Source organism: Cyprinodon tularosa, unplaced genomic scaffold (assembly GCF_016077235.1).
Source record: "Cyprinodon tularosa strain WSP-4 unplaced genomic scaffold, ASM1607723v1 ctg21, whole genome shotgun sequence".
Lineage (NCBI taxonomy): Eukaryota > Metazoa > Chordata > Actinopteri > Cyprinodontiformes > Cyprinodontidae > Cyprinodon > Cyprinodon tularosa.
Window position 1 is genome coordinate 1,799,287 of NW_024038778.1, and position 20,613 is coordinate 1,819,899.

General features: G+C 37.5%; 1 protein-coding gene across 1 annotated transcript in view; it reads left to right on the top strand.

Moving 5' to 3' along the window:
* Nucleotides 1–20,613, top strand: part of myo15ab (myosin XVAb) — an 82,524-nt gene that overhangs the window by 33,716 nt on the left and 28,195 nt on the right. Inside the window, exons 27-43 of the mRNA XM_038285265.1 lie at nt 1,355–1,506; nt 2,066–2,111; nt 2,244–2,368; nt 6,338–6,455; nt 6,565–6,740; nt 10,325–10,409; nt 10,498–10,530; nt 10,627–10,708; nt 11,406–11,536; nt 11,995–12,090; nt 12,511–12,639; nt 12,719–12,825; nt 13,789–13,967; nt 14,983–15,055; nt 15,139–15,330; nt 17,125–17,204; nt 17,289–17,362. Of these exons, the coding sequence (XP_038141193.1) occupies nt 1,355–1,506; nt 2,066–2,111; nt 2,244–2,368; nt 6,338–6,455; nt 6,565–6,740; nt 10,325–10,409; nt 10,498–10,530; nt 10,627–10,708; nt 11,406–11,536; nt 11,995–12,090; nt 12,511–12,639; nt 12,719–12,825; nt 13,789–13,967; nt 14,983–15,055; nt 15,139–15,330; nt 17,125–17,204; nt 17,289–17,362 (1,878 nt within the window). The remainder of the gene's footprint in view (nt 1–1,354; nt 1,507–2,065; nt 2,112–2,243; nt 2,369–6,337; nt 6,456–6,564; nt 6,741–10,324; nt 10,410–10,497; nt 10,531–10,626; nt 10,709–11,405; nt 11,537–11,994; nt 12,091–12,510; nt 12,640–12,718; nt 12,826–13,788; nt 13,968–14,982; nt 15,056–15,138; nt 15,331–17,124; nt 17,205–17,288; nt 17,363–20,613) is intronic.

Here is a 20,613-nt window from a genome sequence, read left to right on the forward strand (position 1 = left end):
AGCGAAAAGCAGTGATCATTTATCCAAACAGTCAGTTAACTCAGTTCACTATAAAGTCCAATATAGTTCCAGCTCAATATAGTGATTGAGGGATTTAGGGGTTAGGGCAGACGTTCAGACACAGCCAGAGTAGGTAAATAATGGATAACGAATGTCTCAGTACTGTCCTGTGTGCTAGTTTCATTTCTGTTTTTCAGCAGCAGTACCATGGTTGCAGATGTCAGATTTATAGTCCCCACACTGCACAGTTATTGGAATCTGTGCTTAAATGTCAGACAAACCCGTTTGCAAAGGGACAGATAAAACCTTTGAATAAACTTAACATTACCCGCAACATATCTGCCTCACTAACCATTAAACGTAACTATTTTCATTGATTTAATACAAAACTATTCAAATATTTGTATTATATTAAACTGCACTTACAATATTGCAACTGTTTGTCGCCATTTCCGTTTTTTCCTCTGTGCATGGAGCATGATTGGACATGCAGTGAATCACGGGATAACCTAGCCTATGAATGATACACTAGACCTGTCCTTCCAACCGGTCAAAAAGAAAGCTACATTGGTCGGTTGTATAAGAACGAGTCTTTAAGGCGGAAGAGGCCACAACACTGCAGTATGATTTAATTGGCCAACAAATTTGGCCCTCAGAGAACACAGCCATTTACTACATATCTCCCACTTCTGCCCTTTGGACACCTTTCCAGTACCTGACAAGATCAACAATTCAGGGGAGAGAGTTGCTCCACTGAATAACTATCAACTCCACAAATATGATTCTAGGAAAGAGAGGTCATTATGGAGGGCAAATAAATTGGAAACTTTATAATAAACTCTAAGTTGGACACTGCAAAAGAGAAAAAGATGCTTTGATTACCCATCCATAGGCTTTACCTACTTTACTTCGTAGGATTTTAAGGGGAATGCTGTCTGTCTGCAACAGCCATTTATTGAGAGACAGGGTACACCCTGTAAAGGTTCCCAATCCAACGCAAGACAAATAAATAATGGACACACAAACTCACTCCAAAGAGAGACCCATCAGCCTAAAAGTCATGTTTTTAGACTGTGGAAGTAAGCTTAATTATCTCTTGGGAACCTTACTGTACAACCCCCAGTCAGTTTGTTTAAATATGAGCTCTGATATGTAACTACAGGCTGTAGACTGTAATAACAATACTCTCCATGTCAAAAATCTCAGCTCTGAAATCAGGTAGTAAGCTTTTAATTTTTAATGTCTAAGTATCTTTCACCAATTTAGTCCAAATGTTACCTGAGAAGGTGTTCTGGTTAAGCCCTGTCTTTTAGTTTAACTCTTTATCCTCTGTTTGTTTTCTATGTATGTTCAGATGGTATCGAGCTTTTTCTTGAAGCATTCAGAGTCTTTGTCACAGCAGCACTCCAATTTGCGTCGCAACAGCACGGCACGTCGTCATCAGGCCAACACAGTCAGTGCAAAGTTCCAGAGTAGCCTACAGGACCTGCTGGACAAGATGGGGAGGTTTGTAGTTAAAGAAGACTTCTTACTTTTTGCCTTAGACTTCCATACAAAACAAAAGTCTAACTGGAGAGTCTATTTGTTCATATATACTGTACAAACCCAGGCTAAGACATGCTTTCACTGACCACTATTAATTGCTATAAGACAAGATATCACAGTCAATATCTTCTGAATTATAGGGAGTAGAAGAAGATTTTTGGATGAGTATTTCTTCTATTGTAGCTTTCTATAATATTTCATGTAAAATATCTTTCTTTCTCAGTGTAATGGATTGTGATTGATTTGTTACAATGGCAATTCAAGCATATGACTTAGCCGGATCCATACTGTAAATCTTAGCAACTCAGATAAATAAAAAAACAGATCTTAGGATAAAATCCTGTCTTATGCTGATTTTACGCCACTCTATCAAGTAAACTGGATTATATGCCTTAGCCTTCTACAGAAAATGCTGATTCTATTAATTTACACATTGAAAAGTAGACTTCCCTTGCAAAGTTAAAATAATGCCTCATTTAAATCACTTATCTTTGCATCAATTATCCTCCATCTGTGACAGGTGTAACCCTTTTTTTGTGCGATGCATCAAGCCGAACCATCAAAAGGTATATTTGCAAGTATGATGATGTATGCCAGTTTGTACATTTTTTGGATTCTTTGTTTGCTTTTAGGGGTTGCCTGTTATGGGACTTTTTTTGCATATTGATATTTAAAACAAAGTTGTTCTGTGTATGCAGATGCCAGGAATGTTTGACATGAATCTTGTCAACACACAGCTGCTTTATTCTGGTATTATGGAGACCATCCGTATAAGGAAGGAGGGTTACCCTGCAAGGTTGACCTTTCACAGCTTCTTATCAAGGTTGGTTGTTCAAAGATGTGAACAGATACAATATTAAAAGGTAATTGAAGTCACTTTTGTTTTCTTAGTGTGTTTTTGTTGGGATCTTATTTGATAGACCAACTCAAAGGGTCTGCCTTCATTTTTTTAATCAAACAAACCATTGTTTTAACACACCAAAATGTTAAAAGATTCTAATGGTATCACCATTTTATATTACTATGCACTTTAATGGGAATCCATTTTAAACACCTGTTTAGGCATTTTAATAGATTAGCAACAACTACTACTGAATATCATGATAGCTGAACAACAACAATAAACCGATCATCTAAATACAATGCTGTGTAAAAGTCCTACCCACCAAACTGTGATTTCTTCAGCTTTTACTTTATTGATTCACTTAAATGTTTCAGATCACCAAACAAATGGTATCGCATAGGAAAAAAATAATTTTATTAGTGATGATGTATAAAGTGATTACTTCCCTTCTTAAATTATTTAGTCATGTGACCTGTCTGATTGTGTAAAGCATAAAAGTTCTTAATAAGCAAACAATTAAAAAAAAAATGAAGAACAGCAGAGAAACATAATTTTGAAAATAGTTAGCTATCATACATTTTAAGGATTCCAGTAAAACCACAGGAGAACTATTATCCATAAATGTACACTATATGGAAGAGTAGTAAACTTACTCAGGGGTAACTAACAACCAAAATTACTTCAAGAGGCCCTCATTGCTTTATTTTTTTATAAAAAAAAAAAAAAATTGATTCAACAATGAGAAAAACACAGAGCAAAATACAATAACACCATTTTCAAATTGAAGGATTATAAATGATTACCCAGGATTATGAAAACCTTTTAGGAAAGTTTTCTGTTGACTGGCCAGAAAAAAGTGTGACTTTTTAAAAGATGTGAATTTGATTATATCTCGTGTAACACTATTACAGCATTAGAATAGAATAGAACTTTATTGGTCTCACAATGGAAAAATTAAGTTATGACACCGGCTTATAAAGAAACAGGAGGTGAACCGAAAAAGAACATGTTTCTGACATTGTATAGTCTTACACAGTGGCGATAGTGTGATGGGGTGGTGCTGTATTGAATACTAGAGATCTTCTCAACGTAACATCATTGGTCTGGTACTTGTTGTCTTCCACTTATCCTGGACCGGGTTGCAGGGTCGACAGTCTCAGTAGAGACTCCCAGACTTCCCTCTCTCCCCAGACACTTCCTTCAGCTCCTTTGAGAGAAACCTAAAGTGCTCACAGGCCAGCTAAGACATAGTCCCTCCAACCTGTGCTGGGTCGTTCCCTGGCTCTCCTCCTAGTGGAACGGGCCTCAAACACTTCCTGGTGGAGGCATCTGAAAAAGAGTCTCAGCCACCTCAGGATACTCCTCTCAATGTGGGAGAGAAACAACTCTACTCCAAGCCTCTCCTGAATGACGAAGCTCGTCACCCTATCTCTAAGGGTGTGTTTAGCTGCCAGTCACCCTGCAGAAAAAAAAAATAACTACCAATTTTCTCTCTGAGATCTCGTTCTTTTAGTCATGATCCAGATTTCATTACCATACTGTAGGTAAGGGTAGGAACTAGGGATGCACGATATTGGGATTTTGGCCGATATCCGATATGCCGATATTTTAAAACTCATGCAGCTGATAACCGATACCGATGTTAAAGCTGGACAAAAATAAGTAGTCATTGAAAATAGAAGTTTTGTTATCCATTTCTGACACTTTGAAAAATAATATACTCAAATATATTTTCATATGCTGATATCAAATAGATTTTTAAAAACGCGGTATCGATCTATTTTACTTTCAAAATCTCGTGAAATTTCATCGTCTCGTTACAAACTCTCTTGATATTTTGCAAATTCTTGTGAGATTTTGTTAGTAAAATACATAGATACCGCGTCAATATATCAACATATAAAAAGGGCAAAATTTCGTGAATTTTGAGGATTTCGTAGCATAACGATGACATATAGCAATATTTCAGTAGTAAAAGAGATTGATATGGTGTTTTTAAATGGCAATATATCAGCATATGAAGATATTGTGATATTTGAATGTATCAATATTTTTTCCCTCATCTTTAGAAGTTTTTAAGTCTGTAAAAAAGAAGTTTTTGAGGAAGAAGTAGTAGTATTTTTTATTTTATTTTTAGACTTTAGAAACTCAGAAGCTGATCAAATATCGGGTTAAATATCGGTGGGGTGGCCGATGTCCGATATTCAGTTTTAAGGCCGATACCGATAGGGGGCGATTATATCGTGCATCCCTAGTAGGAACGTAAACCAACCATTAAATCGAGAGCTTTGCCTTTTTGCTCAGCTCTCTCTTCAACACAACAATCAAACAAATGTGCAGCATCCACATTAAATCCACACTTGTGAACAGGACCCCAAGATACTTTAACTCCTCCCCTTGAGTCAGGAATTCTCCTAGAACCTGAAGGGGACATCCCATGTCTTCCTGTCAAGGACCATAGCCTTGGACTTGGAAAAGCTGATTCTGATTCCAGCTCCTTGGCTGCCTGTCCCCAAACCAGACCCCATCCAGCCCTTAGAAACCCATGACATTTTATTTCTGAATGTGTAAAATTTCTACTATATATTAATAGTAATGGCAATAATATTACCCTTTCAACATTAGGTGTGGGCTAACAAGTAGCCTGAGTAAACTAAATAAAATCAAAGAAGTGGCCTACTATGAAGCTGATCCCAGTAGGAAATTTGACCTCTGCATTTGTCCCTAACTGTGTAGGGGCAGTGATAGCCATGACAGTCCAGGGACTGACCGCAGTTCTATTGAGAGGTGCAATGGTCGAGGTCAATGACCGGGGTACCTGACATGTAACCACCATACCATGCATAGTGCATTAGTTAATAGACTATATTAATTAGGCTATGTATCAGAGATGGGGGATCTGGAGTCAACGAGTCATCGCTTTGTCAGCCACTGAACCAGGTGAGTCCAATCTGGTTTAACCTGTGCAGATTGGACTCACCTGGTCAGAACAAATACATGACATAGAGATGACTTGATGACTCCAGATCCCCCATCTCTGCTATGTATGCTTCCAAAAAAAAATACAAAGAATCTTCCATCCTCCTTTTTTGTTTTTTACAACTAGACTACTGGTTATGAAGATCGGATGTCAACTTGGAATTAAGTGAAGTGTAGCAGTAGGAAGCTAAACTTAACATTCTGATATCAAGAAATCCCTATTTCCCCATTGAGTCACTGCCTCTCCCAAATTTGAAAAAGACTAGGCCAGAATTCCTCAACAGGGATTTAAAAACATCACAACCTAGCTGTTTGGAATCCCTTTTCCCCTTAAAAAATAAACCGTCACTTAAAACTTGTATTTTGTACTACTGCATCTTATCTCTTTAAATTAGCTTAAAAATTCCAAACATTTAGTTTAAAATAATAGATAAAAACAGAAGAAAACTGCAGTTACTTTGTCACAACACTATAACAGGCTAGAATACCCTCCAGTTTTTGTAGCCTTTCTTTTCACCTTCCATTCCTGAAAGATTATGTGCCCTGTACTCTCAACATTCTGTCAATATCATTGTAATTATTGGCTTTCATTGGAGATAATACATTTCACGCAAACGGGTCTCTTCACATTGAAAGACCCATTTGGCATTTGTCAGCTTCCTCAGTAGGAAAGCTGATGAAACCAATTGATCTCCCAGCACCACTCACTGTTCGCTGTCAAAGGGATCTGATTTACAGCAGCACTCACAGGAGATAAAACTCACACAGAAAGTAGTTAGACCACGCAAATTACAAGCAGCCAAATACTCTAAATACGCAAAATACCAATTAGGCTCGAACAAGAGCTGTCAGGTTTGCATCCAATCTAAGATTTGCACAATTCTGAGATACAGGATGCAACTTTGTATTTCCTGGTTCTTATCTCTTTGGGAAATTCTGATTTCCTTGTCAAATGATGTGTGACCATAGGTATAAAGCTCTGCTCTGTCTGAAGGATCCTATGCCAGCAGATGGAGAAAATTGTGTTATGATGCTTCACAAACTCTGTCCAGTCAAGGAAGGCTCATATCAGGTGGGCGTCAGCAAGGTGAGTTTAACTGGTAACACAAACAACCATTTGCATGAAATACAAGCTGGCATGTATCATAACTCCAAGTTAATGGCAATAAATATGCATCTGCTTTTGTGTATATTAGATTTTCCTTAAAGAGGAGCTGTATCAGCTGTTGGAAGGGAAGCGTGACCGTGTTTTGGACATAGCTGCCATGACGCTGCAGAGATATGCCCGCATGTGTTTTGTTCGACAGAACTTTCTCAAATTCAGGCGAAGTATAACCTGCTTTGAAGCTCGCTGCAGAGGCTACCTGGCCAGGTAAATTTCTGAACATGCATGTGATTATTATTATACACCTCCTTATAAAAGTATTTATAATGCTGAAACATATACAAACATGTTACAATCATAAACTACTGTAAATGTCATTGGGATTTTATGTTACAGACAAGGTGGGAGATGTACCGGTAGTGAATAGAAAGAAAATGTTTCTTCAAGTGTCTTCTAAGAAAAATGTTGTCTTTTGCTGGCTTGACTCTGTGAGCTTTAAAAACATTGTTTTTCTTTGCAAAATATCAGTCAAGCAATTAGTGTTCAAGTCATGCAAATTAGACTTAGTTATGCACTTAGACTTGGTCCGTTTAACTATAATGAATAACTTTGATCTAAACACTATTCTAGGCTCAGGGGCTAGGAGTTTGTCCTGTTACAAGCTTGCTTCCAGTTTTAGGCCCCACTCTCTAGCTGCAAGACACTTCAACCGTCTTGCCCGCCTTGCTTTTGCCAGTCTGCCCCAGGGCTGCTGTGGCTACAGTGTAGCTTTCCACATCAGTGCATGAATGTGTGAATACATAAGTGTAGTGTAAAGCATTATGGAGTCATTGGACTGGAGAGAGTGCTATAACAAAACAGCTCATGTAATAAATTAGAGGGCTTCGCAGAACAACTTGATGTTTACTGACATTAAATTAAACTGAGGTGGACTCCATTTCTAATGGTGGAAATCTAAAGGCATCTGGTTGCAGAAAACCTTTGGGGTAATTCTTTCTGTCTGGCAGCCTGGGACTGCTGCAGCCTTCTGGGGCCAGGCCTACCCCCTTTTTTTGCTATCAGGTGATGTAGGTGGAGGGGTATTTTACTGTTCTAATCACACTCCCAAGGTTACACATCACATCCACACAAACACATACAAATGTTTACCCACTTCCATACGTACATTCACACACATATTCACACACCAACGCACCAGTAAACAGTCACCCCAGTTTAAGGTCATACAAAAGAATGGCTAATATAACATTATTGTGGTCTTGCTACTTAATTACTGGATTAAATCTTGATTTCATAAAGGTAATCAATCAAATATGTTGCATTTTATTTGTCTTCACAAGACGTAATAAGTCATAAATTTCAACTGGGACTCCTCCTAAAACTGCTATCTGCATTACTATTAGTTAAACCTTCCTACTTGTGTTTGTTGCAGATCTAGATTTTAGCATATTATTAAATCAATCATTCAGTGTCTACTTGTGTTTAGAGGATGATATGTACCCACCTTTTTATTTGCACAAAAATAATGTAATTCTTAACATGAGGTCAGATCTACTACAAAGTTTGCTTTGATGGGTCTTGAGAGATTAAGAAGGTAAATCTGTTTCTCTACCCACACCCACCAGAATGATGCATTTCTGGATAGGAGTTAGGGCAATTATAGAACATTGTATCAAACATATTTCCTATTGACATTGATCAGGTACCTATACTGCTATAATTAATGTTATTGTTTTATTTCCCATGTCTACTTGAGGGATTGCTATTAGGAGCAAAACTGCCCAAAAGGCAGAGTTAAGAAGCAAAACCAGATTTTCTTCAGTTTGCCTTCCCTACTCAGTCTTACTCCTTCTCTCTTAAGGTGTACTTAATCATTAGTTCTACAGATTTTGTGAAACTCTTTCCCAAAAAAAAAAAAAAATATATATATATATATATATATACACTATATTGCCAAAAGTATTTGCTCACCCATCCAAATTATTGGAATCAGGTGTTCCAATCACTTCCATGGCCACAGGTGTATAAATTCAAGCACCTAGGCATGCAGACTGTTTTTACAAACATTTGTGAAAGAATGGGTCGCTCTCAGGAGCTCAGTGAATTCCAGCGTGGAACTGTGATAGGATGCCACCTGTGCAACAAATCCAGTCGTGAAATTTCCTCGCTCCTAAATATTCCACAGTCAACTGTCAGCTGTATTATAAGAAAATGGAAGTGTTTGGGAACGACAGCAACTCAGCCACGAAGTGGTAGGCCACGTAAACTGACGGAGCGGGGTCAGCGGATGCTGAAGCGCATAGTGCGAAGAGGTCGCCAACTTTCTGCAGAGTCAATCACTACAGACCTCCAAACTTCATGTGGCCTTCAGATTAGCTCAAGAACAGTGCGCAGAGAGCTTCATGGAATGGGTTTCCATGGTCGAGCAGCTGCATCCAAGCCATACATCACCAAGTGCAATGCAAAGCGTCGGATGCGGTGGTGTAAAGCACGCCGCCACTGGACTCTAGAGCAGTGGAGACGCGTTCTCTGGAGTGACGAATCGCGCTTCTCCATCTGGCAATCTGATGGACGGGTCTGGGTTTGGCGGTTGCCAGGAGAACGGTACTTGTCTGACTGCATTGTGCCAAGTGTAAAGTTTGGTGAAGGGGGGATTATGGTGTGGGGTTGTTTTTCAGGAGCTGGGCTTGGCCCCTTAGTTCCAAGGAAAGGAACTCTGAATGCTTCAGCATACCAAGACATTTTGGACAATTCCATGCTCCCAACTTTGTGGGAACAGTTTGGAGCTGGCCCCTTCCTCTTCCAACATGACTGTGCACCAGTGCACAAAGCAAGGTCCATAAAGACATGGATGACAGAGTCTGGTGTGGATGAACTTGACTGGCCTGCACAGAGTCCTGACCTCAACCCGATAGAACACCTTTGGGATGAATTAGAGCGGAGACTGAGAGCCAGGCCTTCTCGTCCAACATCAGTGTGCGACCTCACAAATGCGCTTCTGGAAGAATGGTCAAAAATTCCCATAAACACACTCCTAAACCTTGTGGACAGCCTTCCCAGAAGAGTTGAAGCTGTTCTAGCTGCAAAGGGTGGACCGACGTCATATTGAACCCTATGGATTAGGAACGGGATGTCACTTAAGCTCATATGTGAGTCAAGGCAGGTGAGCAAATACTTTTGGCAATATAGTGTATATGTATATATATATATATATGTATATATATATATATATATATATTGTACTAAACAAGTGCCTTCCTAAACAAGGCCCAAAATATCCCAGAACTTCCACACTACAGTATTTGATATCAGCTGGTTTTATGGGTTTTGAGTCTAGAGTATCACCCAACAGCTCAGAAATGTAGGCCTTACAGTTTGGTTTTACTGACCTGAACACTAAGAGCCTTATCACGGAAACCTCATTCAATGACCTTGATACGGGGAGATAAGATGTGGAGTCCAGGCTGCACTCATCCAACAAAGGGGATAGATTTCCAGGCCGGTGCCAGTCGTGTGTACGTGTGTCGCAAATTTGCATTTTCAATATAGGTACTAAAATCGTGGCAAAAAGACAATAAAGCATAGATTTAACATTATGATTCTTTAAATTTCAGAAAAAAGGTCTCTGCTGTCTGATGAATTAGCACAAATGACACTTTTTGAAAAACGTGTGTTGAAACTATAGCAGTGTCATTAACTTTCTGCACTGGTTCAACAATAGTGACTTAACTTGATGCAGTGTGGTGCAGACTTTCTATACCACACACAGCAGTATATAGCTTTATGATGCAATTTTATCAAATATATTATTTCCAATGAATGTATGATAACAACACCTTTCCCAAAAACAGAAAAAAGTTTGCTCTAAGGAGGAAATATCTCATCAAACTACGTTCTACCATCCTGCTAATTGTCAACCGCCAGCGCTACATGAGGGTATGCACACAGATTCTGAGTTTGATTCTTAGGAAGCAATTAAAAACTGAACAAATGTTTAAAGTGGGATGCTTTTTCTTTTTGTCAGACAGTGCTGGAGCCGGCAAGGAAGGCAGAGGAGGTTAGTAAAGATGCAATCTAAATGTGCCCTAGAGGGGAGTGCAACTATTTGCACTAAACATGATGCAGCATGGGTTGACTGATTTGGTTTGCGCAGGACCGGATCAATCGAGAAGTGGTGAATGTGACAACATTGCCTATCCCTGCAGAGCTGGCTGGCCTGCTGCAGGCTGTTTCAGGTGCGCACACAAATAACAGAGACCTTGTGTCTCTCTGAAATAACACTGTAAATATTGCTTAGACAACCTGCAAACATGGAGGTTTATTTATGGTACGTCATCATGTTGATTTCATATCAGTGTATAAACATTGCTGTGGGTGTGGAGGTGGTGGTGGGGTACTTGTAGCTATTTTTTTCGCGACACTTTTATGTATTTCACCTCTAAAACAAGGACAATTTTGGGAAGTGAGGACATTTCCTACTTCTCACTTTGATTAAGCTTGAGTTAGGTTTAGAACTTTAATATAATTTCAGTTAAGTTAAGGTTAGGATTAGGCCATAAAAAGGTTTAAAAGTCAATTTCATTGCAAGTCATTGCAAAGTTCTCATAAATTAAAAAAAAAAGTTAAATACCGAAATTTGTTTGTTCTGAAATTTGTTGAAATGTGAGGCCCATTTTCTTTATTTATTTTTTAGCTCATACTATATTTTGAGAAAGCAAGGCCCAGGCTTTGGGCCCTATATGGAAAAGGGCTGGTTAGACTCAGGTTAGCAATACATTTTGAGGGTTAGGTATGTACTGGTAATGGTGAGGTTTACGGTCTAGTGACTGTTAGAACATAGAACTGAGTGGAAAAGGAATGGAAATTAAAGCAAAGTCCTGCAAGTATAGAAAGATGTAATACAGTATGTGTTTGTGTCTGTGTGTCTGACAGGGGGTAAAGAGTTGCATACTGATTGCTTGGCAGTTGTTCAAGCTCCAAAGGTCCAGGTGGACCCTCAGCTCACGCTTCCCCTTGATATCAATGAATACCTCATAACACATTACATCCGGACCATGTTCAGGGTAATAAAACACACCATTATGTCAGCAATGTTTTTAAACAGCAGAAAAACAGTACCATTTGCTACCATAGGCAGACAAGGCAGTTATTTAAAAATGAACTTGAACTAAGTGCAAATCCTTCATGAACCATTGTATGACCTTCAGTTTGACAAGGAATGATTTCATATTATTAACATTTTATTCATCATCACTAGGCAACATTCATTTTGCTCACACTACACATAATCTCTTCTCCAATCCCTTCAAATTTCCCCCCTGCCATTATACCCAATCTTTGGGTAAAGAATTTTTTTTTTTTTTTTTTTTTTGCCACACTGACATCCAGACAGCTGCCTTGTTCTGCCAAGCAGATAAAACCCTATCAGTAATTATATAAAATAATAAGTTGAGGTAATGGGGTTGTTTCAAATGCAGGTTGGGTCTCTGTTATAAGCTGTGTGTTTTTGTTTTTGTTGTAGGAGCCACTGTTTGGAATGCTCACTGCTCCACTGGAGAATTCCCTGATTCGTCTAGATCAGGAGCTCCTAAAAGGATCTCTGAACGTTTTCATTCTGGTACATGTTGTAGTTGGATGCTTCTTGTAAAACCCTGACATCATCACCCAGCCGTTAATTATATGCACTCAGTCAATCATGGGAGGCTGCTAAAATGAATAAAATAGAAAGAAACAGAGATATGATATGAAAACAGCAGATGATCTGAAACAAGAAATGACCACAATTAAATTAGGATATTATATCTTCTTTGAATATATATATATATATATATATATATATATATATATATATATATATATATATATATATATATATATATATATATATATATATATATATATATATATATATATATATATATATATATATATATATATATATATATTTTTTTTTTTTTTATATATATATATATATATATATATATATATATATATATATATATATATATATATTTATATTTTTTTTTCTTTCCCCCAGATTCTTCGTTTCATGGGTGATCCAAACCTGAATGGAGCTCAAGAAAACATGTTTGGGAATTACATCATTCAAAGGGGACTGGCCAACCCCAGCCTCAGAGATGAGATTCTGGCTCAGATAACCAACCAGGTTTTAACCTGCTAGTTTTTACATTAATAGACAACTTCATTCTAGATCCCTGAGAAGCTTTTACAATTTCTTCTTCAAGGTGTGGAGAAATCCTAACATACTGAACTCAGAGCGGGGCTGGCTTCTTCTCTCATCCTGTTTGTCTGCCTTCCTTCCCTCTCAAAGACTGGCTAAATACCTCCTGAAGTAAGAGCATAAACCTTAGTATTGTCACCCCTTGAACTTCTCATATTTTGTTGCAACCAAGCCTCAACTGTCCATGGATTTTTTATGACATTGTATGTAAAAGACTAATGTTAAAAAAGAATGATTATGCAGTGGAAAGAAAGTGAGACATTGGAGAAATGTACCTCTACATTTAACCCATCCCCTTGGGGAGCAGTGGGCTGCCATTGTGCAGCGCCCAGGGAGCAATCGGTGGGTTAAGGGTCAAATTAATAATTTGTAATAAGATCACCTGAACAGATGAGAACAAAACTGATCTGTTTGTCATTGATGCGAAACCCCAGGATATGAGAGAAACCTGCAAAACTCTGCACATTACAAATAAAACACCATCCCCAGTAGGAAACAGGACTGCATATTCAATTAAAAATCACCTTCCAGTAGGACAACAACCCTAAAGATTCAGCCAATTCAAGATGCAACCATTTCAACACTGTAATTTAGACACATATTTAAATATTGGAATGGACCAGTCTGATTGTACTCAAGTCTGCTTCAAAATTTGATGCAGACACTCTCCATTTAATCTGAGCAATAATGCACAGAGTGGCAGACAAAAATCCCTTTTCTAGATATGCAAAGCTTCTAGACATATACCCCAAAATATTTGCAGGTTTGACCACCAATGGTTCTGAGAAGCTCTGTGTCAGGGGGACCCGTACAAGTACAAACTTACACCCCACTTTTAATAGTCTTTTTAGAAAAAAAATTCTCAAATGTGCTTTCCTGTGTGTTATTTTCTAATATACTATTAATCTCATAAAATTATATCGTAGTTTGTAATTGTATGTAAGAATATGTAATTAACTTCAGTGTTTAAAAATATATTATTTAAAGCTCCATGCATCTGATCTGAAGGTATTTTGCTTCCCTTTAAGATATGCAACATTTTATTTCAAGTCTCATACTTGTTTTTTCTTTTAGGTTTGTGTCAGACTATGGCCCAGAGGGCTTTGACTGTATGTGTCAGAACCGACTGCTTCAGGCGATGCAGCGTCTCAGTGTCGGGCCTGAGTATGCCCGGACCTACCCACCCTGTCTGCTGGAGTGGACAGCAAATCGCAAGAAAGCTCACACTGTTCTGCACATACACTGCTTGGATGGTGAGCAAAGTCTGAGAAAACCTATACAGCTATATAGAAGATGATTTTTTTTTTAAATGTTATTTTTGAATGATCTCTTATCTATTTACAATTTTTTTTATTTGTCCTACTTGCTGGCCCAGCCTTACCTTTGACCTACATCATTAACCTACTTTATATTTTTACCTGAGCCCAGTCTGTGTTCAATATTCAGCAGGATTGAGTTCACTATCTTCCTTTCTCTCATTTCCTCCTCTCGTCCACTTAATCTGACCTGTGGTCTTTTGGCAAGTCTGCGGATTAAACAACACCTGATACTCTTGTTTGCTGGTTTTATTTGTGTCTGTTTGGGACTCTGATAGCCATGGCGGTTCTAGACAGGGGCCAACGGGGGCCAGGGGCCATGTAAATCATGTCCTGGCCCTTGCTATGGCCCCTGTACTGAAGACATAATACTCAAAGAAATTATAACGATTATAAGTGCTGGAACAGGCATGGTTACTCATAGATCCTTTGGATCTATTTCCTTTTTTTCTTTACAAATTCTGTTTTATTAACTATTTAAAAACAATAAGGTGAAAGCTTCAGTGGTATTGAGATAGGATCCCAGTTTTCATTTGCTAAATGTTTTTTTCAAAACAAATTTAAAAATTACTCTAATTTTTACAGCTGAATTTAACAGTTTTTTCTTAAATTCTAATTCAGATTCTATAGAAAACTGTAATTTCAACTTAAATTAAGTAAAAAATATGTAAAATTTCTGAATGCATATTGACCTAATAAGACATTTAGAATTTTAATGAAACCTAATTGAAAGAAATTGCAGCTATCTTTATTTATTTAAATCCCTTGCCCTGTTTTTTATTACATGAAAACACGCTGGCCCCCATGGTACATTTGGTCTAGAACCGCCACTTCTGATAGCTACAGTATAAGCAGGATGCTGGTGAAACCAATTTCTTGTTGTAGTTACCTACCTGAAATGTATTTATTATTTATATTGAGTTGAACAAAAGCGATTGCTTTTCCACTTTAGGGTTGTCCTTCCTGTGTCCACTGCATTCCTGGACCACAGGAGAGGAGATTGCCAAAAACATCTTACAACACAGGTAATATAAATACAGAGAAAGGGAAAGAAAGGTTAAAATGTGTAGTTGGAAATTTTGCATGCTCTGTGTGTGCGTGTGTATAGGGGCGTGGTAGATGGCCGCAGAGGCTGGTCTGTACTGCTGAAGGAGTCGGCTCAGTGGGTTGAACTTGAGGGCTCAGACTACGTTCTAGACTTGATGTCAGACCTGGAGCTTCCTGCTGACTTCCCCAAACACAACAGCTACTTCATCATCTCTGCTCTGGAGCCAGCAAGAGTTCGGCCCAATGCCAGCATGTGAGGAAACACAAATACACACGCATTCAAACTGTCAGGTTTCAATAAAGGCATCCAGCTGTTAAAATTATGGCTTTATTATCCTGGTGATTTTAAAAAATAAACTATAATTAGGACACATTTTATCAGCTGCACCTGCACTTTACTAGAAACCTGTGCTGTTAATGAAATGTTAAATCAAATTCAAATGTTGAAATAGTTTGTCACTAAATGTAAAAGGCTATCAATGTTACATCTCTAAAGCTGTCATAAAATATCCGAATGATCTTCAATATCAATATTTTAACCAAACACTAAAACCACCAACTATTTTGGAAAATATAATGAATTTAGTAAAAGTAAAAAATCTAAACCTACAGCAGAAGCTCCTGTGTCTTAATGTGCTAAAAGAAGAAAAGTAGCAGCATAGTGCTGCTTTCAATGGTTTTTATTTATTAATCACTGATCAGCAAGCTTGACCTCATATATAAAAGTAGGAGTTGTTGTAGTTAGTCGACAGAGAGTGTAAAGATATATGTTAACCTGATGCAAAGGTGGTAAGACATGACATAACCTGGAAAAGAAAATGTTGTTTCCTGTCAATCTGATTATTTGGGCAAATAATTCTGATTTCATTGTTTTTTAATAGAAATGAATACATACAAGTTTTATCTCTCACATTTAGACACCTGCCACTCCCCCAAGCAAACTCACCGTTCTAAAACATAGGTAATTCACTGTGTTTTAAAAGTTCAAGCTTGTGGCAGTTCAATAAGAATTCAAAAAAGCAGTTATCCTGAGACAAGAGATAGAAAAGAAAGAACTTATAATCATCTGTGGACTGATGGAAGCTAATTAAGCCATATTCTGGAAAGTGCATGTCCAGTTATATCTGCTGTAAAACTAAGAACGTCCCTTTGACAGGCAAAAATGGCGGTGATAGTGGGACGGTCTGTAATCTTAAGCAGGTTTGGGTCATGCAGCAGTACATTACCCTTAGCCTTCTTCTGATTGGCTTAAAAAATCTGGACGTAAATCTAACTGATATGCAGTTCTATGTTTGACCTTAAACAATATGTAAATTTTCCCAATGGGGAAAAAAAAGAAATATATATATATATATATATATATATATATATATATATATATATATATATATTTTTTTTTTTTTTTTTTTTTTTTTTTTTTTTTTTTTACAGTGTCCTGTCTGGCGATGTGGAAATAAGAATAATTGTCTTGATGCCAAAAAGAGCCCAACAGATGCCGTTTATATTTACTTACATTATCTTTGTGTGATGATGAAATTACCTGAATGTAAAATAATTGCATGTGGCCAAAAAAAAGAGATAAAATAACTTGTGTAAGTGTAAAAATGTTTTGACAGCACCACAGTTTTTAATTTTTATAGCTACTTTTTCAATAAAAAACATTTATGACATATTTTATCTTTTAAATCTATTTCTGTCAAGAAATATCAGATAATTCTATCATATTCTGATAAAGGAAGTTCTAGATCCCCAAGACAGTTGTCTTTCTCATTTATGCAATTAGCATTGTTTTAAATTGTTGGGGATTTTGTGTGGGTTACAAATCAGATCTTTATTTGCAATGTTAGCTTGGATCAGAAAAGAGATTAAGAAAGAGCAATATTTATTAAGTGGAAACCAAAACATATCTGATGGATTTAATCTTCATTTTAAGCATTAATTTAGCTAATAAACATGGATCCCCAATTCTAACTTGTCCTGTCACAACCTTGTCCATTCTTGATAAATGCATGATCTCATGAAGATGCTCTTTGTTATTGTTTGACAGAAGCCTGCTGGGTGGTGGGTTTGAAATAAGCAATGACGTCAATCCTTCAGCCGTATCCGGCTCCGATCACTTTAGCCAAGGTGAGTTATGTGGCAAACACAAGAACACCTTCCACTGCTTATGATGGGAGCAGTAAACATATCCCCGCTCTTCTCTCCCTGCAGATTTAGAGCCTCAGAGAGGGATGGATCGTTATCTTGACAGCCTGTTTGACCCTGTACTGTCTGATGGAGCTGGAGTAGGTTACATAACTCAATCATTCTGACACTATTTACCACAACAGAGGAGACTCCACCATCAACTATTTTCTGTCGCAAACAGTAAAGCTCTTTAGAGCACTAGATCTTAGAGTTGTCTTGAACCAAACCTACGTCATGACAAGCAGTAAGAATTGTATATAATATTTTTTTTTGAATGGCTTGATTTTTGCAGAAATATCATGTAATACATCTAATCATATTCTTCAACTCAATCATTAAGTCAAGTGTTTAATAAATTTTAGTTAAAAAAAGGATTCAGCTAAAGGAATTTAGCTAAAGGAATAGCAATTTACTGCATCGGTCGATTCTACATGCTGCCGGCCACAGTCACAACAAACATGGCTACCTACGATGAAGTTGACAGTGAGCTGAGACTTTAGAAAACAAACATTGTTTTCTTTGATTCCTTATTATTATCCAGAGGTGGATAATCCAGGTAAAAAAAACTAGTCAGAGTCCCAACCTTTTGCATTTCCAGCTCAACAACATAGACTGGTGGCTAATCATCTCATTAAGTGAACAGAATGTAAACTAGGCACAGTTTTTACTTTTTGGACCAAGATTATGCACCTCTGCATGTCCCCCCCCCCCCTCTTCGTATTCTTCTGCTGTCGTCTCAGTTATTTGACATGGCATCATAACCTCAGTCACAGCTAGTGACACACAAATTCACTGTGTATACATTAAAAAAGCTCCAAAAAGTGTATGAAGTTAGATGGCTTGTGTAGAGCTGGGTCAGATGTTGAACTATCTAGAGAGGCTCTTTCTCTTTATGCCTAAGGTAACAATTTACCTTGATCATGTTTGATGTAAAAGTATGTTGTGGCCAACTGATAGAAGTCGACTAACCATTAGTTTGTCTGCTTACCAATCATCCTTGGCAGACATGTTTAGATGTTAAGTTCTTCCTTGTCGTTCAATAACCCACTTCCATCATCATTCAAGGATGTTTTTGAGACCATTCAGAAATAATGTAAAATTACAAAAATGTACATTTAAAACAACAAAACCCCTATTAGCTGCACTTGAGACGCATTGGTCCTACTTGGTATTCCTACCTATGATGACTAAGGGTCATGTAAAAAGAGTTAGGTTGTTATAAGGGTAAATTATACACATTTAAACTCAACATACTTTTGTAAAAAATAACATTCGTTGAGTCAACTATATGTTGCATGAATTTCAGTCTCAATCTGGCCAGCTTGTTTGAGTAAAAAATTATATTTAAGATCCTTTATCGCTTCTCTGCCTGCTGTGTTTGTAATGAGAGTTATCATATTAAAAAGATGACTTGTTAACATGTTCTAATAGTTGTTTGGAGAGTTTGTGAATGTTCCATCTCTCTACCAAGATTTGGATATTTGTATTTTACCTAAAAAAAAAATATAACATAAACATCAGTCCCAAACCAGCCCGTCGCCAGTGGCTAAAAGGAATGAAAGATAAGGACCAAAAATGTATTACTATGTATATTTTTATGACCTGGCATGTTTCATCTGCATCTGTTAGATTAGGTGGGGTTATTAGCCTTGTAGTCTGCTTCTGGAATCTATTGCAGGAAAACAGCAAATAGTTGGTGCAAAATATTGTTAAGAAATACATTCCATAGCTGTGTAATTTGTTAATTTCAATACAGAAATAGGGATTCATTTGATACCTATGCAAACTATGGTATGCTTTTCATTTGTAGGAAACATGTCCTGTTTGTCCTAGTCACAAAAAAAAGTTGTTCTTGAAAAGAAGTTAAAACAATAATACAGTAGGATTATCAAGGAAAATATCAAGTGGTAAAATTGAACCATCAAAGCATGACTTTGTGCCATGATTACCTCCATCGCAAACATCAGACCTCATCTGTTCAGTGTTGCAAATACCTAGGTTTGTTATCTGATGGGTGAGACGAAGGTTTCTGTGAAAACTGACTACACGGGACCAGCATCTTTCCACGAAGACGGGAATGTGGCTGATGCTAGCTCTGCTATCGGATGTGGCTGACAGGAATTAGCATGTATCAGATGTGTTCTACAGGCCTCTTCTGCCCATCAACCTATTACGTTACTCAGTTACCGTAACCGCCACAGCCACCGACTCACCTCGGTGATTTCCCACCCCGTGGCAACATGGAGATCTGCTTACGAGGAACTGACTCTTTGGCAAATGAAAAGCTTACTATTTAATGAAGCACAGCCTGCAAAGAAACACTTAAGCACCCAGGATTGATGGGTCAGTTACTGGTTTCTATAAGACACTATGAAGAATCTAGATGATTAGATTTGTAACAAAAAGCAAATCAGAAACACATGGTAACCAGTGTTTTGGTAGCCAAAATAAATATTTTTAAAAAGATTTCAATGAAAAACATTTTTTGTAATGGTGCAATTTCATTCATTAAATTTTAGGTAATTGAACCTTTAATTAGAGCTATTTTATTCAATTGGGGATCTGTTGCCGTTTTGGAAAGGTTTAACCCAGCATTGTTTGTGTCATCACAAGAGAGGTGTCTAAAGCTTGTTTCCTGATAGGAGCAATGATCACTTAGTTGTGTGGCCTGTAGAAAGGGAAGTTGATTTTGGTACAATCATCAAGACTGTTAAAGATCATGTGTTTATATGGCTTGAAAGGGAGGCTTTAGCCACCTCTTTAATTGCTTATAAAAATGAAAGAAGAATATTATCAGTATTATTGGCTGTAACAAATACAAAGATGTACAAGATTTTTTATTTTATGACAAAATTCTGAAACACAGAACCATAAGAAATGGCAGGTTGAGTGGAGGTTTGAAGGACCCAAATGCAAAGACTGAAGCTGAGGTGGTTTCTTGCAAGATTTAATTACCGAAAGGCACAACAGATACAAAAATCCAAAAACATTAATCCACAAAATCCGAAAATAATGAAAACCAGGAAAGAAATGACAACAACAGCGAATGAGCAGGAGGTGCATATATCGGAGAGAGAAACAAAGACCAGACTAATCAGCAGATTGGGAGCAGGTGTGCACAGAGGTGTCTAGAAGGGAGCTAGGGAAAAGGATACTGACACAAGAGGGCAACAAATGGAAAACAAGAAATACTTAGGAACTCAAATGCGATCAAAAATAACTAGAATAACACAAAATGGAAATAAAACCAATGAAAACTCAAAGATAAAACTTAAACAGAACCAAAAACATGACAAGAAAGAATAGTTCTTGGCAGCTGAGGCGCTCTACAAAATATGCAGATTTGTAG